The 24323-nt window shown below is 38.5% G+C and overlaps 2 protein-coding genes across 5 annotated transcripts in view; both read left to right on the top strand.

Annotated features, from left to right (window-relative positions):
* fndc3a (fibronectin type III domain containing 3A) overlaps window positions 1–16224 on the top strand; it is an 82604-nt gene extending 66380 nt beyond the window's left edge. For all 4 annotated transcript variants that reach the window (XM_065281642.1, XM_065281639.1, XM_065281643.2 and 1 more), the window contains 9 exons: window positions 2923–3028; window positions 3701–3876; window positions 4038–4151; window positions 5413–5562; window positions 6222–6562; window positions 7821–8033; window positions 10378–10544; window positions 10753–10874; window positions 13911–16224. In XM_065281642.1, coding sequence (XP_065137714.1) covers window positions 2923–3028; window positions 3701–3876; window positions 4038–4151; window positions 5413–5562; window positions 6222–6562; window positions 7821–8033; window positions 10378–10544; window positions 10753–10874; window positions 13911–14225 — 1704 coding nt within the window. In that variant the 3' untranslated portion in view covers window positions 14226–16224. The remainder of the gene's footprint in view (window positions 1–2922; window positions 3029–3700; window positions 3877–4037; window positions 4152–5412; window positions 5563–6221; window positions 6563–7820; window positions 8034–10377; window positions 10545–10752; window positions 10875–13910) is intronic.
* Window positions 16225–21024: 4800 nt separating this feature from the next.
* On the top strand, window positions 21025–24323 carry mlnr (motilin receptor). Its single transcript, XM_065281638.1, has 2 exons — window positions 21025–22717; window positions 22958–24323. Exons 1-2 carry the CDS (start codon window positions 22000–22002, stop codon window positions 23290–23292), a joined length of 1053 nt encoding a protein of 350 aa, XP_065137710.1. The 5' UTR covers window positions 21025–21999; the 3' UTR covers window positions 23293–24323.

Here is a 24323-nt window from a genome sequence, read left to right as displayed (position 1 = left end):
ATAGCCTCAATTTGAATTTTTTTTTTTTTTTTTTTTAATTAGCTTTGCTTCTTTAATGCATGTTACCATTTTAAACAATGATAAAACATATCTACCAGTAAAATAAAATAAAATCAACAAGTAAAAAAAAAGTTTTGAGTAGACTTTATCAAAAAAGAAGCCCTTCAGATTGTTTAATCCATTGTGGTAGCCCTTGCTCTGAAAAAGGTTGGTGACCCCTGATCTATGGGATTAACGCAAAAAAATAAGCTCTGTGTTTAACTAAAGTTTATGACACTTACACCTTTTGTACAATAAGATAGTCACAGATGAACGCAACTTTTATGGATTTTGAAGTCTAAATGCATTTACTAGAAATTAAAAGCTAAACTTAGGCTACAAGCAAAACCCACCACGGTCTCTTGACATCATCGTCATCACCAGCAATCCTCCGACAGCTGTTTCAAACTTTAATAAACACATTTGAAAACAAGTTTCCTGATAAGAAAATACTCTGTGGAATGAATCTTCCTAATATCTGGAAACCGGAAGCACTAAACTCAGGACTCGCTTCCAGGTTTTTCCTAACAAAAATACATCATCCCTGCGGCACTCAATTGTTGCGCATTCTTGGGCTGTATCTCAATCAGCTCCCTTGTTTAGGGCACTGTCTCAATCGCAAAATCCTTTTAGTGCACTGGAACGTTCGTTACCTAAAAAATTCCCACAATGCAACGCAAGAACCAGTGAGCATCGATGGTCCCTGTGCTCCCTTACCGGAAATCACAAGACCTTTTCTGAAGCTCTCCAATCGAAATCTCCAACTCAATAAACACGGAAATACTTTTGAAAAGACAAATATTTGTTTTAATTTTAATATAAACACACATTGCTAGACAGGAAGGGACCACAATCTACATATAGTTTAATGTAATATTCCTTCAAACGTATGCACAGATATGTAAGAGAATAATAGTTTTTCTAAACAATTTAAAAATGTTTAAGTCAGAGAGATGTTGATGATGAATAACAGCTGTAAATTTCACAATGGGCTTACGCAGCCAACCAGATCACAGGAAATAAAGTGAACAATGTCTCAATGTAAATAGAGCTAGGGTCCTTACCAGTGCCCGAACCTGTATACATGATATACCGATTCACGACTTTGGGGCTAGGGAGCTGATTGTTACACAGCCTTGCTGATGCTGTGGGAATAGCGACAATCATTGATTAATGGATTTCAGGATTATGGGTAGTGGAGTTCCCACTTGAAATGTATCTCTTAAGCATGATTTTTTTATGGGGGTGGCTTTTAAAGAGCAATTTTATACATTTACTTGATTTCTAAATTCAAACTAGATATTTCTCGAAAGGTTTACCATTGAAAATCAATTCCTTGATGAAAAATATACTTTTGCTGGATCTTGATGCCGTACTCTATTACACCAGGGCCAGTTTAGCAACATCAGTCAAGGTCGCTCATCTCTACAGACTGTCACACTTATTTTTCACCGGGATGTAGACTGTTTCACAACACCATTGCTCAAAACGCTTCTATTTTATTAAAGAAGACAAGCTTCGCTCCACGCGGCAGATCAGGGTCAGGTTCTTTCAATCTGTCGCAGTCATCTGCCTCCCGTTTATCGGGTCGCTTCCACTGAGATTGCCAGCTTGTTTCCCCTCTGCCTTCATCTCCTCGCCATCAGAATCTCAACACGCTTTTTATCAATGGGAAGCTTTTGGCATGCGGCTGGTAATAATTTCTTGCTTCCGTCTCCTGATCCCCTGGGTAATGGCATTGTCAGCGCTTCGCAGATGCGTATCTGCATGCGGGACTTGCCAGCGCACAGCTATGACTCATGTTGGCAGCATCTTTTCACAGTCGTGTGAGAGAATGCTCACATGGTTGCGGTCTGATGGGAAGATACAAACAAACACAGTTCACATTGAAGAGATCTATATATCCACATTCAGAGTACAGGGAGTTATAGGAAGGGATCTTAAATGTTAGAGTACTAAAATGAAATATAAAATACCCGACTATCTAATACATGGGGTTGTACAAAGTACTGAAAAATGCTAAACATGTAAATAAAACTGTATTTACCTAGGCATAGATGAAGAATAAGAGTTCTGTGCATTGTAATGACATATCATGAGCCTCAAGCGCAATTGTTTCCTCATTCGTATGTAAAACTCGTGCATGCAAAAGGCCGCTGGAAAACAGGCCAATCTCAACATAACAACGACTTTGACGTAAAAGTGGAGATGTACGCCCCCAATATTAAATTACACATTCAATTAATTACAATGTTGCTACAGTGCTAAAAACAAAGTTGTGACTGTTAAGTTAGCACTATATGCTAGTTAATGCTATATGCTAGCATTTAGGCTAAAGTTCTACTATTGATCTTACGTATTTCAGGTCCATACTGAAAAAACACAAACTTACCACTCATAAACTTCCATTAACAATCTTCAAACAATTTATTATTCCTCAAATTCTGTATCTTCGTCTGGTACAGACTCAAATATTAGGTCTGTTTGCACACACACAGAGCTACTGAAGGAGCTGCTTTGAGAAACAGCCAATCAGAGCAGAGCTCAACATTATTATTTATGACCCTTTTAAATAAGGTAATAATAGACCATTTCATTCTAAAGGACCAATCCCAGGGTTGTAAATGGACATGTAACCATCTCTGGATCATTTTTTACTTAATAAAGCCACATACCTTTTATGTAGATATCAGAAAACAATTTAACAAATTATTTCAGTGCATTCTTTTGCACCTTTAAGCTTCCAAATACATCAAATTAAAACTATGTGCGTGACGTCAATAGTTGTGCTTTTGAATGAATGTAAAATGTCACTGCTGTTTGTTTTTGACATTTATGGATTGTAATAATTCTGACTTATGTTTGTGTTTTTTTTTTTGTTAGTTGTCAGAAGTCCTACAGATCCAAACTCCACCTGTTCCTCCTGGCCCTTGTCAGCCACCCAGGGTGATGGGCAAACCCAAAGCCAGAGAAGTTCAGTTACGCTGGGGTAAGTTTTGTCTTTCACACATGTAGATTTTGGTGTAAATCCGTTTGTTCTAAACTGTTGTATTATAAATGACTACATCATCCAGATAGATACTACATGTAGGAAGTTCTCCCAAAACCATGGACATCAAACACTACAATGTCACCGGTGCGCTTTACAGTCCGAACGGCATTCACATGTATTGCAAGAATGCGTCAGGAAAGACGAACACTGAGATCTCAGAAGCGCGTTCAGATGATGGAACCTACCAATAACTTTTCAGCAGATCTATCTTTAAAATATATTTTGCCGCCCCTAGATTATTGTTCTGAAGAGAATTCACGTTTTAGTTTTTTTTCCATTTTACTTACTGGGCAACGATATGCATTCTGCTTTATTGGAAGTGCACTACCAAAGTTTATATTTTTTGTGATTTAGTTTTTTTTTTTTACATAAAATCATCCTAAATCATGCAACATTCTGTAAAAAAAAAATAACCTTGATATCTTTAATATTGTTTGAGGAAGGTCATGCCAAAGATTAAAATCAATGTAAAATCAAACTTTGATCCTCAACATCTCATAATTGGATCATAAGACTTGGATGTCAAAGACAGGCTTACATGAGTCACCTGTTATTTCAGATGAAATTGATTTACGAGAAAGATTGACAGATTGTTTTTGAAACTCTTAGCACCCCCTCTGGTGGACGGTGGTAGTCCGGTGTCGTCGTACAGCATGGAAATGTTTGTTCCTCAGGCAGATGAGGGCAGGGAGGTTTACCAAGGATCTGAACTGGACTGTACGGTTGGTAGTTTACTGCCCGGCAGGACCTACGGATTTCGGATCAGAGCCGGCAACAAAGCTGGGGTGAGTGCACGACATCCAAATTTGATGCATAACTTTCACACACATTATTCCCTTAGTAGTTACTAGTTATCACTTTTTATAATTGTTATTATTATAAAAAATAACTGTGTATAGTTTTTGTCTGCTTGCAAGTTAGTCTGTATTTATTGTGTGACCAACAGTACGGGCCATTCTCAGAGCGATCTGAGGTAACTACAGGTCCTGGTGCTCCAGACGTATGTCGGCCTCCTCATGTCAACTGTAGATCACCGACGTGTGCTGTCGTCAGCTGGGAGGTAAGAAACAAACTGTCAATGAAAATAATAATTAACAAGAAATTTTGAAAAGTCTAGTTTAATTCAATAAATCTGTTCAATAACACAATTCAGTCACAATTTACTATATTATTTTAAGTTGTCACAGATGTATCCGCTGAAGTTGTTATGTAGCTTTTTTGGACACTCAAAATGCTTTTGGTGGTTTTAAGAGAAGTTTACTTGATAAGCAAAATGACCCAAGATTTACTAAACCGGGCCAATTAGCGTGAGAGATCAATTCCAAAAAACCGCAGATGGGATTTCGTAATATCTGGGGTTTATTTACTAAAAAGGCGCAAAATAAATAACACCGGCGCAACAGCTGGGGCACATTCAAGCTCAAACCGATGTGCAATGTTTTGCTACGTTTTTCCTGGAAACGGTGTGCAACAGGTTTGAGATACATTTTCTTTTGTTTGGTGGGTGTGTCAAAAATGCCAGCCTATGCTCAGCAGCAACATGATATAAAGCACAAGGTATTTAAGAGACAACTCACATAATGGGTCCAAGTAAAGTGGAAGGTTTACAAGAAGTTTTTAAAACACCTGGTATTGTGTGACCCCTCTTCTACCAGCAAATAAAAAATAATATTTTTGAATATTATATTTCTCTGGCATTCCAAAAAAACGGTTACATGTTAAAAATCCTCTGCATTGTACCAGACGCTTTTTGATCCATGCGATGACTCTCCTATCAGCAAAAATTGCAGACATTTCAAGTGCAAAATAATTTTTACGTTAAATAATAGTGCAAATACCAGTAATATCACACGCTTAAACATTATTAAATTGCGTTGCGTGATCAATTAAATACTTTACTTCCATAAATTTTGCATCTGAAAGGGAAACTCCTAGAAAGGCATATGCTATAAAGTCACTCGCAAAAATAACTAGACCACACCTTTCAGCGCTAATTATCCACTGCACGTCTTTAGTAGATCCCGACAGTCGTTATTTAACAACAAAATGATGGTTTGCACTGGCGCAAGCTAAAGTAAATCTGGCCCTAAGTCTTGTTTACTAAAAAAATTTAAATCATGTGAGTTTTATGCTTAAAACAGTCAGAAAAATCTGCCAGTACAATAAAGTTGAATTAAGATTTTTGAATTAAGTTTAAAACTTGAATTATGTTTAGTAGTGCTTTGCTCATTATACTATGTGTAGTCCTAAAATAGCATAGAGATATTTTGCTTTCAGATATCTTTGTTGATTTCTGCATTTACCTTTGTAACACCTTACAGACCCCTCACTGTAACGGAGCGGCCGTATCGGAGTATCGTCTGGAGTGGGGGGCTGCGGAGGGCAGTATGCAAATCTGTTACACCGGTGCTGCACTAACACATGAGCTGAGAGGTCTGCTGCCCGCCACCAGTTATTTCTGCAGGGTGCAGGTGAGAAAACACTCCTTTCAACATCATATCTGCTAAGTGAGCCATTTATGGATCTGGCGTGTGAAATGAACCAAGACATCACAGCTCTGATCTTGCCTGCACTTCCTTTAAGCCAAATCATTTAGATGATGATTCATAAAGATGAGATGAAGCGATGTTTGCCAATGTTACGTTGTTGGCGCCACCCAGTGGTTATTAAGGGTTTTTGCATGGGTTGTAATATTGCTCTGTATGACTGTCTTGAGATCCAGGGCAGTTACCTTTTAAGTGGTGCTTGCCGAGGCATAAACTGTCCCTTGGTGTTTGTGCTGTGGATGATGATTTAAAATTGTGTGATTTGTTCAGGATATCTGAGTAATATGACTTTTTTTCTGTTTGTCAGACGTTAAATGCATGCTCAGTGAAGTTTCAGGACTGAGCTTTGTAGAAACAAAAGTTATTTCACTACTGCTACTGTATGGCATAGCATTTGTCCTGAAGTTAAGGTGCTTGTGTTGTATACCGTTGGGCATGTAATGTATCATCTGTCTAGTTGACTTCCCATCTTGCTCACAAAGCAGCTTTAAAATTAAAGATTTAAGGTTAAAGATTAATTCGCCACTCATGTTCGGTCTTGTTCAAAATGTATTAACTGCTAACCTGCGTGCGTTTTCCCACAGGCGCTAAACGTAGCCGGCGTGGGGCCTTTCAGCGACGCTGTGCTCTGTCAGACGCCCTGCTCGGTGCCTGCGGTGGTCAGCGGTGTCCACGCCCTCCGGGAGTCAGAGATGAGAGTGGAGGGGTCGGAGAGATGCGAGGACGACGAGGATGAGGATAGCGAAGAGGCCGCACCGCTCCTCTATTCTCCATCCACATGCCTGGGGCTGCGCTGGGAGCCGCCGTGCAATCACGGATCTGAGATCACGTCGTACCTGATCGACCTGGGAGAGAAACAGCCCATCCTTACCGGGCCTGTAACCAAATATATCATCCAGAACCTGCAGCCCGACACCACCTACAGGTATAGAGGCACTGGTTATGCTTCAGGGTTTCCACGAGTCATTGAAATCCTTGAAAGTTTGTGAATCTGGGGGGAAAATTCAAGGCCCTGGGAAGTTTTTGAAAATATACAAACATAGATACAGGTCATTGAAAGTGCTTGAATCTATTTAATGCAAGAAGTTGTCTGAAAAAAAATCCATATTATTCCCCGTGTAGTGTTGGATAATATCATAAAAATTGTAGACTTTATAAGCACACGTGCTAAACTGTTCGCTTTAAATGCTTATATCTTCTGTATGTGAATGTTGATTCATACCAAAATGCTTTTTTGCATAGTTGTGTTTGACAAATGAAAACATGTCGGGTTACGTATGTAACTGTTGTTCCCTGAGAAGGGAACGGGACGCTGCGTCTCGCTTGCCATACTTCCTGCGTCCCTGTAACGCCGTCTTTGGTAATATTTCAGATAGCGATATATTTCCTGGCTCCCACATCACCCTGTCTTTGTCGTTAAGCCTCACCATTGGTTGAATTTGATATACACATTCAGACACACTTACCCCTGGAGGCGTCCCCAAAGTGTCACCGCAGTGACGCAGCGTGAGTTCCCTCGAAAGGGAACTGTAACAATGTATCTTAAAAGGTAACACGATGTAACCTTGCTCTCACTTGAAATGTGTCCCCACATTAAGTCCTTGAATTTAAGGGTATTGGACCTGGAAGTCCTTGAAAGGTCCTTGAATTTGAAGTTAACTAAGGTGTGGGAACCCTGAAGCTTGGTCCGTATTTTTGTTAATTTATAGTTGGTCTTATGATTTATGAAATGTGTTTGAAATGCATGAATAATAAGGGGAAAAAAGCAGCAAATGAGAGCCCAGCATAGATGTAGGAAATCCACTGTTCTAGAAAAAAACATAGCTATTGCTGTATTGTTTATTTTATTATGGCTGGTGCTGTACTGGCCAATCAGAATCCAAGATCTGACTTGTCTTTTTTAATGGTAAAATTGTATTTCTAAAACCGCTGCAGTACGTTGAGAAATCTGCAGTGTTTAATAAGCTGCTCGAATTCATATTAATAATAATAATCTAAATAAACGTTATCTCTCAAGCAATTTAGACTGCTCACAGTCGCCAGGCAACACGGGCATCGGGTGCATTTATTTATCATTTTACAGATGCTTCAAATGCGGCTTATCCAATCAGGATCTGTGCCATCTGCATAAGTGCTCTGTAAGACCAGCTGTTACTAAAGTAATGATGTTTATATGTTTGCAGGATAAGGATTCAGGCTCTGAACAGCCTGGGTGCAGGTCCCTTTAGTCACACCTTTAAACTGAAGACCAAGCCACTGCCACCCCTCCCTCCACGTCTGGAGTGCACTGCTATCAGTCACCAGACCCTCAGGCTCAAGTGGGGCGATGGCCCTTCCAAGGCCCAGCCCACCGATTCTATACAGTACCATCTTCAAATGGAGGATAAACTTGGGAGGTTTGTATTGCTCAAGCCATATTTAACATCATAACGAGCCGTGACATGACAAGTTTCCAATGTCATTTACTTTCAGTTGAATGCACCAAATGCACAGACGGTCAACATGTTAGGGCCTTTTTACACCTGGTCATTCATGTGTTTTCCCTGATTTGATAGCTATCTGATTTGTTTCATTTACATTTGGCCACATAAATGCGTCTTGGCAAAATGCTAATGCAAACACTATTCATTACTCCACCTTAAAAAACTTAAGATGACGCTTATGTAACAAAATGCTTGGAGCTTTGGCAATGCTTACTCTATGTTGTACTGTATGTTGGGCAGGGGACGTGTGTCTCCTTGCTTGGCATGAGCTGGAGCGCGCAGTACAGAGCAGAAAGAGATTTAGACAATGTGATAACTGACAGAACCTTGACAGGGAAAAGCGCTTCTCAAAAGTTTTATTTCTTTGGTAACCTGATACCGATGGGTGTGCCGTACACAGCACACCCCCTCCCTTGCACGTGAGGCTGCATAAACGTCATTGTAACTTTAAAGCATTAAATCTTCCAAATATACAGTCATGCGGCACATCGTTTTAAGGTTTATGCTGCGTTTACACCAGCCGCAGTAGAGGCGGCAAGCGCGGGTGATTTACATGTTAAGTCAATGCAAAGACGCAATTTCACGCGGATTATTATCTTGCTGCGCGTTACACGCGGTAGGCGCGGAACGCGAATTGAGCGTTGCCGTGATAAACGCGCGAGTTGAAAAATCTGAACTTCACCAAATTTCCGTGCCGCGTCAACCAATCAGGTCCTTGCTGTAGTAATGACTTGATTACAGGAAGCGAGTGGCGGAGTCTCCGCAGAGTAGCAGAAGCCCTTCCCATGAAATGAATTTCCGTGTGAATTTTTCGAATGACTAGATTTTTTATGCGCTGCGCAGCTTTACCGCGGCTGGTGTAAACGCAACATTAGACTCTGAGGATTCCATTAAGCGCACACACAAAGCATAATATGATTTATAGCAGTCATAAAACTGTAATCTAGTTGTTAGTTACCTGAACTGGACGGTGCCGATTTAGGATATTTACTTACCTTCAAAATCTTCCCTTTATTCGCTTTGGTGATATTGTCCGAAACAAATTGTTCATAAATCCCCAAAAGTCCAAGGAAATGGAATATCAAAGCCTTTTAATCCTAAACGATTTGTTCGTCTCACAATCTTGACGTTTCAGACCGAATTACAATATAAATACTGTAAACAGTTAGTTCACTACTTGACATTCGTTCGAATCTCACTTTTCATTCACGATTTATAGTAATATATTCGGATGTCACGTTTATTGTGCAACGTCTGAGGAACAAATACGCCCCCTTGTGGAATTTCAGCCGTTTCATAAGAGGCTACTGTCACCATTTTGCTTAATTTTTGATGTATTATTTTTATAAAATGCTTATATTTGTATCTATACTCTTTGTATAAACGTGTTATCTCGTCAAATAAGAGAAAACGCTTCCCTGCCAGTGACAAGTTTTTACGGCAATCCATACTTGCGCTATTATCCACTAGGTGGCACTCTTACCCAACTTAGAAAACACTGAAGCATTCACTCAACAGTAAAAACTCTGTATGTACGTTTTAATCATCGTTCTGAATCTGATCTCTAACAAAAGTCCTATTATCTCAGCTTTTTTCAACAAAATTTTTTTTTTTGAAGAAACCTACCCATATTTGAGAGGTGATAAAATGAGAACAAATAAAGAAAGCGGAGGGTCTGTTCTTTTATTTGATATATTGTATGTTTATATATTTAAAGAAGAACATTTTCTGGAAGGCATTCAACTTTTGTGAAAATCATAAAAATGCTGGTGGGGAAAGAGTTAATGGGTTTAATTATAATTATTTATAATAGGCTACACTCATGAGTCACCACTGGTGCATATATAATTATTTGCATTTATAAACTCCTCTTTATTTATTTCTCTTGCTCCCTTTGGTAGCAATTCTGTCTCTAACAAATGTTGAAAACTTGATATTGTCGCACTTCTCATGTTAATGCCTGATAAATATGAATTAGGTTTTTTTTACTTTTATAAGTGTCTTTGTATTATAAAATGTCCTGCTTAAGGCCTACACGTAAATGTAATTGTGTTGAACCTGGTTTAAAACCATGTTAATGTGTCAGCTAAATTATATGCAAATTGTGTGGGTTGTCAGTCGAATTTTAAATAATATTTTTCTACGTTTTGAACATAAAAGAGCTTTTTTTAGGTTTGTTTTATTGGTTTTGTGGCCTCATAGATTTCATCTCAGTTAACAGTATTTTTCTCTGTCTGCTTCTCTCGTCATTTTAAAGGTTTATATCCTTGTATAAAGGACCCTGCCACACACACAAAGTGCAGAGGCTAAATGAGTCTACCTCGTACACGTTCCGCATGCAGGCCTTTAATGAGGCGGGCGAGGGTCCCTTCTCAACTGTTTACACCTTCACAACACCCCGCTCACCGCCGGCGCCCCTTAAAGGTACCCCATTTAGGAACTATTTGTGTTTTTGAACAAATGTAATAGAATAAAAGCGAAAGCTGTATATTATGTAATAACCTTACAAGAACCATCCCCAGACCTTAAAAGTACATTTAGAAGCTTATGGAAAATTTGGTGCAAACATTTTTTAATTGCAATAATAGTGCCATCTTGCCTTAACTGTTTTTCTATCTGTATGTGCATTTAGCTCCTCGTGTGGAGCGCGTGGACGATTCGTGTGAAATAAGCTGGGAGTCACTGCCACCTATGAAAGGAGACCCGCTCATCTACTGTCTGCAGTGCATGCAGGGAAATTCTGACTTCAGACAGGTAACTATAATTTCTTATTAAATTACATATCATTTCTTTGTTCACAAAGGAAGATTTTTTCAGGAATGTTTGTAACCAAACGGATCAGAGGTCCCATTGACTTCCATTTTTTGGTGGGGAGATCTAATAGCACACCTCTTTTAAACACGCAACCTTATTGAGATGATTAAATTAAATATATTGGGTTTGTTCAAGTAGGAAGTAATAGTTGTTCAAGTAATCGTGGTGCTTGATTTGGTGAAATAACATGCATAAAACAAAATGTGCATGTGTATGTGCAGTCATACTTTGTTTTTATAGTTTCTTAAATTTGGGTTTCACCTTAAAGGGCGTGTTTGCCAAGTTGTCTATTAAGAAAATAAAATGAAAAAATAACATCAAAACTTCTGTTTCTAATGAATCTTTAGGGTTTAGGTCATTTATGTGTGAGCACAGGTAACCGCACGTCGTATGGGATGGCAGGTGTTGGGTCCGGCTGTCTGAATGAATAGTAATATAGGATAATGGTGATCCAGTTAGTGTATGGCTTAGTGATGGTTATTAGACTTAATGTGAGGGCCAAATGAAATCCAGCCACTGAAATGTTTTTTTCTGTCGTCATATGTTTTGCTAATGGCTTTTATAATATCTGTTTAGCAAGGCCATCAAAGATGGTAAATCGATACCCAAGAATAAAACGTATGTCCTTGTTTACTACAGGGCTGTTAAATGCTTTATTCCTATTGGTTAAGAAATATTCTATGGGTATGCATTATTTTTCGATAAACGCACACCTGACCTGTCAAATGTCTTAAAGGAAAACACCACTGTTTTCAATATTTTACTATGTATACATACCTATCTTTTTTCAATGTGTGCATTTAATCTTTATACAGCGCGTCGTGAATGTGCTAGCATTTAGCCTAGCCCCATTCATTCCTTAGGATCCAAACAGGGATGAATTTAGAAGCCACCAAACACTTCCATGTTTTCTTTATTTAAAGGCTGTTACATGAGTAGTTACACAAGTAAAGTATGGTGGCACAAAATAAAACGTAGTGATTATTTTTTTAAAACCGATAAAAAATGAGAACTATATTGTATGGCAGAAGAGCACTTAACTCGGGGCACAGTAACATCATCACTCCTGACTACTCCCCCAAGGTCGAACCACTGTCAACTAAGTATATGGACTTTGGGCTATAGGGACGCACACCATTTTATAGTAAAAATCTCTTTAATGTTGGTCCTAAGGGACCCACTGGAGAGCCAGGTAAACAAGCTGACCTATACAGTCGTCTATAGTAGTGGTGTTGTGATGCTAATAGTGAGTGCCACTAAAGATATGATCACTACACCGAATCTCAGACGGGAGTAAGGCGAACTGTTTGATTTAACTGAAAGGCACTCTGGCGTGAGTCTTTGAGTGACTGTAGAGATGAGTAAACCCACTCTATAATGGTGGGGTATAGCAGTCTCACTGGATGCCTGACTCATTGTGTCTTGCTGAGAGACGGCAGGCAAGACAGGAGACTTGTGTGTCTGTGTTGATGCGACCCACACACCATGTGTGCGCGTGCAAGCATGCGTGAAGTTATGTTCATATAGTCTTTAAGCATATCCTTGCCTACACATCTGCATTCTTTTTCTTTAAGTTTTTGTTATAAAAATTACAACAGTGCTAAATTGTATTTATAAACATTGGAGTTTACCCCAAAGCGTTTAAAGTGGCTGAAAACACCAACCGGGCACCGACAGTGGGCGCTGGCCAAAGTTTTTTTTTAGCTAATCGCTTTGGTTTCCAGTGATTCTCAGGGTTCCCACGGGTCCTTGAAATCCTTGAAAGTTTGTGAATCTGAGGGGAAAATTCAAGGCCCTGGGAAGTTTTTGAAAATGGATAATGGATACAAGTCATTAAAAGTGCTTGAATCTATTTTATGCAAGAAGTTTTCTGCAAAAAAAATCCATATTATTCCCTGTGTAGTGTAGGATAATATCATAAAAATTCTAGACTTTATAAGCACACGTGCTAAACTGTTTGCTTTAAATGCTTATATCTTCTGTATGCGAATGTTGATTCATACCAAAATGCTTTTTTGCATAGTTGTGTTTGACACATGAAAACGTTTTGGGTTACATATGTAACGGTTGTTCCCTGAGAAGGGAACGAGACGCTGCATCTCCCTTGCCATACTTCCTGCGTCCCTGTAACGCCGTCTTTGGCAATATTTCAGATGGCGATATACTTCCTGGCTTCCGCGTCACCCTGTCTTTGTCGTTAAGCCTCACCATTGGTTGAATTTGATATACACATTCTGACACACTTACCCCTGGAGGCGTCTTCAAAGTGTCACCGCAGTGAAGCAGCACGAGTTCCCTCAAAAGGGAACTGTAACAATGTATCTTAAAAGGTAACACAATGTAACCTTGCTCTCACTTGAAATGTGTCCCCATATTTAGTCCTTGAATTTGAGGGTATTAGACCTGGAAAGTCCTTGAAAGGTCCTTGAATTTGAACTGTTTGGTGGTTGTGATATTTGTCCCACCCCTCCTCCACTGTGATTTGATGGCTGAGTGGGAAGTGACGAGCATTATGGAGCTAAGCGTTTTACACAACTTGAACATTTTTCAACTTAAAGCACTCAGCACTGACAAAACTCACCAGCTACTTGCATTTTTAAAAAGCGATGCGCTTCCATTGGAAAAATTACTGCACGCACAACGCCGGATTTTTGAAACCCCACGTACATTGGACACATAGGTCACACATGTGCCTACAGGAGAATCTAGTGTATGTATCTCAATGCTCATGTGTCGAACGTCTGCGTACTCGTAAGAGTCAAAAAACTATGCTTTGCAGGGCTGTACGTTCGACCATGCATGTACGTTTGTGTATTTTGACAACGACTGCGCCCTTGCATTTAGTACAGAGTGCAATTTCACAACTAGGCTCTAATTTAAAAAAAGTGTAATGTTGTAGTTGTGAGATGCAGTACAAATGACTAAAGATATTTCAAAACAATGTGGCCGATACATTCTTCTCTTTCTGCTCTACAGATCTACAAGGGCTCGGCCACCTCCTTCCAGTTCTCCAACATGAGTTCGTCGGCGGAGTACCGATTCCGTGTCTGCGCCATCCGCCAGTGCCAGGACGCTCCTGAAATCATCGGCGCCTACAGCTCCACCGTCATCCTGCTCCCACCTCGCGTGGAAACCCCAGGGACCTCCGCCGCCACCGGGTCCAAAGCCTCAGAGGCCCAGAAACCAAAACGCAGCCTGTCGGACGAACAGTTTTCTTTAATAATCATCGCCCTGTTGGCCGTGACCTCCATACTCATCGCGGTGGCCATCCAGTACTTTGTCATCGAATGAGCCGTCGCACTCTGGGGCTGCGTAGTCGTCCGAGCGAATTTTTATTTTCTGTTGATTTTTCCGTTTTCCGTTCGTTCCGTGTTCCGGCACCAGCGACGAGTAGCCGCGCGTGAAGGGAAATAATGAGAAAAAGAAATAGTAGAATTATCTCACCTACTCTCTATCGTTCTGTTTCTCTCGCTCTCCGCTGTCCCTTTTTTCTCTCAACGCACGCTCTCGAAAAGAACGGCTCTCTTTGTCTCGTTGAGGTCGGAGGGCGGTTTATTGAAGGATCAGCAGTGAAGCTTAACGCTCAACTTGTACTCATCGTACCACTCACGTTTTTATTTGTGTAGTCGTAGCCTTTATTTATACCTATAGTTTATAGTTGTAAACTGTCCAGCCTGAGCGTTCCAAACTAGCTCGGAGGGCTTGCCCCCTTTGCTATCTTGGGCCTGGGACTGAGGGCCACTGACTACGCTTTCGATGAGGAGGGCGTCTCTCTCATAAGCACATGGGAGAAGACCCCGCCCGGGGTCTCGAGGGACCGAGCATTCCCTGGGAGATAAGTCTTCGAAGTAAGGGCGAGGCGAGAGACGGATAGCTGAAATTAGCAAACGTTGGTTTAGCACTTTCCTCAGAACTTTTTTGATGTTCAGAATGTGTAAAGGATGCAAAAATATCTAGAGAAATGTTAGTATATTTTTGTACAGCGTTGAGGACCTGTTCATTGAGAAACTGGCTTAGTACGGAGATTAAGACTATGAATACCAAACTAACAGCTTAATAGTTATTTTTACTATCATGTACGTATACTGTAGCTTGTTTTTACAATCAAGCAGCTGCTTTGCTCCAAAATATTGTCGTTCAGCACAAACAATGTAAGCTTCTCGGAAAACCTTTCCTTCGGTTGTTACCTTTGCACCTTAGTGAGAAGAGAAAAAAAAATAAGCCTACGTATTGAATGCGTCTTGATCTTGTGATGCGTTTTATGGAACATGTTCTCCAGTTGTGCAAGCCCTCGATGTGTTTTGGCTGTTTTAAAATTGTAGTGTCACATTTGTTTTTGAAATGGTAGATTCAAACGAAAAAATGATTCACCTAGTCACCTAGTCGATTCTTAATTTCTCTGACTAATTTTTTCGTTTCTTTTTTAAGCTTTAGAAAGCAGATTATGGCATTGAGTTATCAGTTACTTTTAACGATGCAATATTATTTTTCGATGTAATCTCGCGAGTATTGAGTATAGGACTATATATATATAATTTTTTCGTTCGAATAACACACATTTGAGCTTTATTTTTTATATTAAAGAAACCTTTAACGTTTATTTCTGTCCGGCAGAGAAATTAAGAAAAGCGCCAGAAACTAAACGCAAACAGCAGTAATGAATTGTGTTGATCTTACATGTACTTCCTGTGAATTGAAAACTTTGCCTTTTTCTCTGTGTGTTAAGTCTTGTGACTGATTGCCAGTGCTGCATGTTGGCATTGTGACAATCCGGTCGTAGGGTTTCGTGTCGTGCTTGGTTATGGGCATACGAGTGCTGTCGCAAACCGCAAACGGCTACAGGTACCTTGCAAGAAGTCTTGAACGAAAATGAATTACATGATTTGGTCTAAAAGATATTCTTCTGTTTGTCATTTGAAAGAAAAAAATCGCAAATTCCTATTTTTGATAGTGATGAATTGTAATTGCAAAGTGTGCCATTTTAACATCTCCCTACCATAGTATGCCTCTACATTTGGTTCTTGGGAGAAAAACTACAAGAAAAAAATCAATAAAATATGCACAAAAAATGAGACCATTTTTATGTAATTTTAATGTTTGCAGTTACCTCATACACCGTACATTCCAAAACAAAAATTTGTTATAGTAAACATCCTACCAAACATATCACTTAAAAATGTTCGTTATCAGTTAGAAAATGTGTAATCATATATATGTATCTAAAGGGTGTCTGTATAATCATGATATCTACACACGGATACATGCACAATAAAAGATTTATAATTCTTAATTGTCTTGAAAATGTTTTACTCCATGATGATTTTTTTTATTTGTATAATATAGTTATTCAAATTAAGGTAGAGGTGTTTTTAAGAATTATTAAATCGAAGGTATGGATTGATTTATTCAGACTTTGGGTTTATTGACTGCCTCAAAGATTAAATGTCCAAAAATTGTGGTGTAAAACTACTTTTACCTTGGCATAGCAAGAAAGAATAAGTGTAATATAAACATATTTAAGTCTTTTTGAAAGCCGAAGGTATTTTACCTTATGACCTTTTTTGCTTTTAAATAATGGGGATACTCTCACAGGAATTCGTAAATATTTTACAATTCACTGTGGCTACACGTGGATGGCTGTGTTCGACATGTACGCAATACAAATGATTTCTTCTTCAAATTATTGCTTTACCAAGTCATCAGGGCAGAACTGATTCATGATAATTACAGTACATTCAAACATTTAGGATAGATAAAGAAAAGTAGCCGATCTACCATTGCAAACAAAGTTTAGAACAAACAACAACACAGCTTTCTGTTCTTGGAGGAGGTGAAAATAATAAAAAAGAAAAGATGATGGTGTGTGTGCAAACGTTGCCTATTGCCTTTGTGTAATTGTTTGTAGTGGAGTGTCCACTCCTGTCTTAATGTTTTCTTGTACTTAATACACCACATTCCAAATGATTATGCACATGCCATTTTTGTTTATTTTTCCAATACAGTCAGTAAGTTTACACATTTTATTTTACCCTTAACACTTATATGAGAGTGTGGATGTTATTCTATTTAAATTTTATTAAAATGTCAAAAGATACTTTAATACAAAATATTAAGCAAGCTATAGTTCTCATACAATATGGGTATGAAAAAAGATCTTTCTAAAGACAAAAAGTGTGCCTTATCTTAAAAAAGCTAATTATTTCCTATAAAAATGATTGGTGGACCTAAACAGAAATCATTGAACTACTACAGTTTAAGATTCATGAGTGATTTTACCATATAAAGGATTTTTTAAATATATTTTCAGGAAAATATTAGGAAAAGCCAGCAAATAAAAAGCCACCTGCTGTATTTAAATGCTGCTGATGTCTCTGGAATCCCAATAACCCCTTTATGCACTAAAGGATCATGTATTAAAGTTGTGTTTCTACCTCTCCCACAAACCAAAACTTGCAAAAATAAAACATTTGCTGTAAGCTCAGAATACTAGAAAACTATTTTTCACACAGTTTTATTCATTGACATGCCATAATACACTGAATAATGTCATTCTGGATTGTTTGTGAATAGCTATATATGTAGACATTTTGCGTGTTTGCAAACAGAGATGACGTTTTTTTGTGGGCGGAGCCCAACTGGTGTCAGAAAGTGACAGCTCTGCAGTAGCGTTGTGAAATGTTTTAGCTTTAAACTGTGATTTTTTTTTTATCTGGTGTTCTGTTGAAGTCTGTTTCCCCTATGTTTCTCTTTAGTGTAATCTTTCTTATAGTGTTTTTATCACTTTACGTTTATTTTTAGATAAATTAAAATGGCTTGGCTAAAGTACATATAAAAACTAAGCAATAATATCATGTTTTCTATATAATATCATTTATTAAATATTTCATCATTTTCCTGTTTTCTATTATTTTTTCCTTATATTTATAGCCTACGTGTTTGCTCTAAAACTATTATAAAAGTATTATGTTTACATACTAATTAATTTCTATAGGCCTGTTTATATATTAAAGCTCACGTAACACACGCTGTTTCTGCATTTCTGATATTAATCTGGAGTACCTATGGAGTAGTATGACATCCTTTATATCTCTGAAGAGTCTTTAGTTTAATCAGATTTATAAAAGAAAGATTAGCTTTACCGAATCTTTCCGATAACGTACGAAAAAATGAAGAAGGAGGAGTTATAACACGGGAGGAGCGAGTACGAGTCATGCAACACTATACAACACTGTTTTAACTTATGATTCACTACATGTTCGTGTCATTTATATAATATACACGCGCCTATTTCCAACATAAGACAGAAGTCTTACTTACCACGTGTAACTCGTCATGAAAATCCACCGCATCAAACACACACACGCAAAACTCCGCTGCTAATCCGGATAATAAACTATATCCATTGTTTCCATAAGGCTGGATGTCTTCTCCTTACATCCAAAAACACACTTCTTGTTGTGCCATTGTTGACTTTTGAAATTAAACAAAGCTGAGTGGCGTGATAAACTGTTAGCAAGCTCTAGCGTCTCCCGCTGACTGACGGCTGGGCGGGGTTTTCCAGGGGAAGTTTTCCGGCGGAAGCCCATATAAAGAAGTGATACGTATCGAAAACCCCTGAAACGTCAGTTAGAACCGTAATCGAAAAAAATTAGCCGAAACTTGTACGAACCCTGGCGAAGTGCATTCGGCACAGAAATACTCTGAAACACGCCCAACTGCATTTTTGACACTTTGCCTACGTTTAGCATGAGGAAACAACTCTATAACTGTGTTAATAAGTCAGAATGCTTGAAATACCATTAAACCCCCCCTTTAATAACACTTTACATCATGTGTGTGTGCTATATTTATTAAGTATGTAAACATCATAATTTTAGAACAAACAGGAAGTAGACATGGGCTACGATATAAGGTAAAAAGAAGTAATAGAAAACTGAAAAATTGTAAAATATTTAATAAATGGTGATATTATGAACTCATTCAAATCTTTAATCTTTCTAAATAAATTATAAATGTGACGTGATAAAAGCGCTATAAGAAACACATTGAGGGATCAGACTTCGACAGAACAACGGATATCTTATCTAATTATTTTCTATTCTAATTATTAATAGATTTTCAGATGATTTCATCGCTCCGGTCTGTCCGTTTAAGGGCTTATTGCAAACATAAACACCTACGTTTATCTTCAAAAGGTGTCTTCGACGACGGTATACTATGAAAATGAAGGTCATCTTTTTTGGCATTCCTATTCTGACACTTAACAGCACAACCGGACATTTTCTAGTGAGTTATCTTGCTCTTTTCACTCGTGTCTAATTCATTTCCACTGTTTTTCTGCCACCACATTGCACGCGCTGCCTGCAGTGACGTAACTGTGACGTCTACTTGCAAAAGGTCTATTCAAACAAGACTGTAACATTAGGGAGAGGTGGCAGAGTAATGATTTGGGCTGGAATATTAGGAAGTAAGATGGTAGGGTCACTCAGGGGGTCAAAAGGGCATCTAGAAGATATGCAGAGTTCCTAAAAGATGTTTTTCACTATGGGAAAAAGATGGATTTTCACTATAAAAGGAATCATGTCTTCTGAAATAAATGTACTTTCATGGAGAATAATACACCATCCCATGCTGCAAAAAGCACCACTGACTATCTTAATTCATATGGGCACAAAATAAGAAAGAAATCAAGGTGTTACCACCATCATCCTCTGATCTTAGTGCTATTAAGAGCCTGTAGTGCATCAAAATCTGTGAGGTAGACAGCACTATAAATTAAAACATCAACTTAGGGATGCAATACTAGCGTCTTCAAGTGAAATAAGGACAAAACCTATACTTGTATACTTACAAGTTTAATGAATGGGGGAGTTCAAGTTATGTCAAAGATATGCTCATATATTATTATGTAACTTGTGTAAATACATTATTTATTTTACGTTGTGTTTGTTTTTGGACAATGTTTGTTTTGTGTCCATGCAGCACATTTGACAGATATCTGTTTTTGGATCATTATAATCCATTATACATTTGGTTAAAGTGCATTCTGCATAACAATTTGGAACAGCATATTATTTAGCATATTTTTCAAAGTATCTTTTGACATTTTAATTAAGTTTAAATAGAATAACATCCACACTGTCATATAAGTGTTGATGGTAAAATTTGTAAACTTACTGACTGTATTGGAAAAATAAACAAAAATAAACATGTGCATAATAATTCGGACCGCGGTGTATATGTGTACTGTCCACACGGTCTCAAATTTTGTGCTGCACGCAGTTGACCGCGGACCCTCCTGATGACGAAAATGACTTCATGCGGCAGGTGTGCGTATGTGGACGGCCCTAGCATACCTTTAGCTTTAACCGTCAAAGCAGATCATAGTAAAATGTATGAATAAGAATGCATACGAATTAGCCACCTTGTAAATATGGTTACAAATTGCCACGAGATTGTGTTTGTGTATACCCTATTGGCTGGGAAAGGCAGACATTCACTCGGGGAGTCTAGTTTGGGGGGATTTTAGATGACTTAGATGCTTTCAAAATAACATTGCATTAAAAATTTGTATTTAAATTGCATTAAAAAGTATATTTTTTACACAAAGTATATTTTTTTACACAAAGTGTTTAAGTCACACAAACTTTTAACAATAAATTTAAAGAAAAAAAATGAGTTACACTTTATTTTGATAGTCCACTTTAGACATTCTACTAACTATAAACAACTTTGCAACTACATGTCAACTAACTTTCAATAATTTGCAACTATACGTCAACTAACTGTCATTAGAGTATTAGTAGACTGTAACGGTTGGGTTTAGGGAAGAGGTTTGGGTTAGTGGAGTAAGTTGACATGCACCTGCAAAAATACTTATAGTCAGTTGAATGTCTGTTGAGATATCATCACAATAAAGTGTTAGTAGATATTAAGCAGACAGTCTACTAATACTCTAAAGATTGGTAGTTGATAAGTAGTTGCAAAGTTACTTATAATTAGTAAAATGTCTAAAGTGGACTATCGAAATAAAGTGTTACCAAAAAATGTAACGTGTGAAATTTGATGTATAATTTCTCTTATTTAAAATATCAATTAACTAAATATCCAGTCATGCAGTGCCACTGTGACTGTGAAGAGTCGTGACAAGCTTGATAATGCGTTTTAAAATAATTGTTGCAATAAAAAACTCATAATGGGGAGTCATTTTTGAATGCTATTAAGTAAATTATAATTCCTTTCCAATTCCACCATTTTAAAAAGTCTAACCTGTTTGAAGTGGAACTCTGTTTTCCTTCAAAATTCACTCCCCAGACTCTGCCCCCCCAGGTCCCCCCCACATCCAGCCATGCATATTGACTTTCAGCTATACAAATAAATCTGTTGTCTTTTATATATAAACAAACAAAGACTTCAAGCCTTTTACACCAGATAACACACAAACCATTGCACTGTTTCTTCAAAGACTCCACCCCTAAATCTCTATTAAGGACCATTTAAAAAAAAAACATCTTCCAGTGTTGGTCTCAATCTAAATCCACATCACACACAGAAAGTCATCCTACTGTATGAATGAATTACAATATAGTAAGGCAAAGAAAAGTATTTTACACCCCAGAAATTATATCCTTGGACACATTTTTGGACCACCAAGCTGAACTTCCTATCATAACAAACAAACGATGTACTGATATGAATCAAAAGGTCTGTGTTCATTCAGATGTGCATGTCTAAAGCTCCGCCTCTTCTATCTTGTCCTTGTATGTAAATACCGTCTCCACCTCTTGTGATCTCACAAATCTAATTAAGAATAGGACCAAGTGATGTTATACAGGCACACAGTCGAGGTTGATGTCGTCTCCGAGCGTGTCTTTCCAACAGAGCACAAGAGCTGTTGCCTCTACAAGCTTCATTCATGTGATCTCTTCAAACACATCGCCTCTTTGATGATGTTCAGCCAATGAGCCATCTTATCTGTCTTTCACATTGTCTTGTAAAAATCTTTTAGTCCCAATCTCTCAGACCTGACCTACTACGAAGCTACAACCTACAGATTTCCATCAATATGGAGGACCACCATTGCGGAGACTCCTTGTTCCCAACTTCCACCCTCATTCCGGTCACCATCATCTGCCTCCTCCTTTTCATCGTCGGTGTGACCGGCAACACCATGACCATCCTCCTAATCCAGCGTTTTAAGGATATGAAGACCACCACCAACCTTTACCTCTCCAGCATGGCCGTTTCAGATTTGGTCATTTTCTTAAGCCTACCCTTTGACCTCTACCGTCTCTGGAAGTACGTCCCGTGGGTCTTCGGTGAGCTGGTGTGTCGTCTGTCGCACTACATCAACGAAGGTTGCACCAACGCTACCATCCTTCACATAATGGTGCTGAGCATGGAGCGTTACTTGGCCATCTGCTTTCCTTTCAAAGCCAAGGCTGCCATCACCAAGCGTAGGGTCAAGTACGTCATTCTTGCACTGTGGGGATTTGCACTGCTCTCCGCCGCACCAATGTTCTTCTTGATGGGTGTGGAATATGAGAACGAGACCACGCCTGACCCGAATACACGCCAGTGCAAGCACACGCACTACGCCATTGACTCGGGTCTTCTCCACACCACTATCTGGGTGTCAACTGCATACTTTTTTTGCCCCATGTTCTGTCTGCTGTTTTTGTACGGGTCCATTGGCCGCAAGTTGTGGAAGAGTCGTCACGAGCTTCACGGACCTAATGCGGAAGCCAGGCAGAAGGTTCACAGACAGACCGTCAAGATCTTGGGTGAGTGTTTGCTTATGGATTGATGACAAACAAGCTGTTCATTCAATAGATGATGGCGTTTGGTTAGGATAGCCTTACTAGTAGTGGGTTGTTTTTATAACCCCAGTTATTGAATTTTGGAGTAAACATTCATCTTGTCCCTCAATGTTTGTGCTGCAGACTCAAGTCAAGTGTATAGTGCTTTTACATCTTTTCAAATCAAATTTTATTGTCTTTATAAATACTTTTTTCTTTTTCCAGCTGTTGTTGTGTTGGTCTTTGCAATCTGCTGGCTGCCCTACCACATCGGTCGATTTCTTTTCACAAATGTAGATGACTACCACTCGGCACGTCTCAGTCAGGATTTCAACGTGGCCTCCATGGTCCTGTTCTACCTCAGCGCCTCGATTAACCCCGTTCTCTACAACCTCATGTCCAACAAGTACCGCTCCGCCGTCAAACGGCTCTTTATGCTGCCCCGCAGACTCCATCGCAGGCCCGACCAGAGACATCTTTCATCTCGTGATGACATCACAGCCTGCACGGAGACTTTCACCGGGATTAAAGAGACCATCATCAGTACGGTGTCTCATTAAGGAACCGGCTGAAGAGATTACGGAAACCCGATAAATATAGGAACGTGTCAGTGCCGTGTGGCTCTGATGGATGAGATCTGGAATATTGTGTGACTGAATGGAGAAATGATGAGTGTAGGAAAGACTGTAAGCATTGTGATTGATGGATGAAATGATGGATTACTGCTTCGGTGGTAATAAATGAAAAACGTGCCTAGATCTATGTTGTGGAATTTGTAGTAAAGATTTTTGTATAAACCTACTGAAATTAATTAGATGTTTTATAGCTGTTGGTATGTAAAAGTATAAGGCATAATATTGAGAAAGGTCGATTTCTTTTTAGTCTGGTTGGTTACTAGATCTGACCCAAGTAAGTAACTCATAAACCGATGTGTGATTTTTTTTTTTAAATGTGTTTAGCAAAAACCCTGGGAGTTGTAGTTTTAATCCTGTGATTTGTAGTTTGGAACTAGTTACACACCACACGTTTAATACTTGGAGTTTTGTTCAAATGAATAGTAGTGACATGTGCTGAAATAGTCAATTCTTATAAGTGGTTTCGATTGGATGTCAGTGTAAGACTTAAAATTGGATAATGTATTTAAAGAAGTTGGTTTTACTTGTAGTTTAAAAAGTGACAATGTCCATTAAAAATCACATGATGTCTTTAAATGTCAGAAGCTAGAAACTGAATGAATGCATATGTGAATACAGTATGTAAATCAGTTTAATGTTGTTTTTCTATTGAATGTGTAGTGTGGTGCACCTGAGCCCTGTAATTGAGATGACCCTGTCTCAGGCTATATGTACACATGTCTTCATTTGTAATCTGACATCACTATTGTATTACAGAGGCTCTTTAGGCACATTATGCCTTACGTGAACTGCAATCCAAATCTTTCAATTCAAATTAAGCCTGTTTACTATTCAGTGCATTGCAAAAGAATGATTCCTTTCATCATTACAACTGAGTTTTGTTAAAATGATCTTGTTGTTTAAACTGTGATGTACCTTTTGTGTCATAATGTTATGATAAAATAATTAGATTGTAT

The sequence above is a fragment of the Paramisgurnus dabryanus genome, chromosome 8, assembly GCF_030506205.2.
Source record: "Paramisgurnus dabryanus chromosome 8, PD_genome_1.1, whole genome shotgun sequence".
In the NCBI taxonomy this organism is placed as follows: domain Eukaryota; kingdom Metazoa; phylum Chordata; class Actinopteri; order Cypriniformes; family Cobitidae; genus Paramisgurnus; species Paramisgurnus dabryanus.
This window is presented reverse-complemented; position numbering and strand designations above follow the sequence as displayed.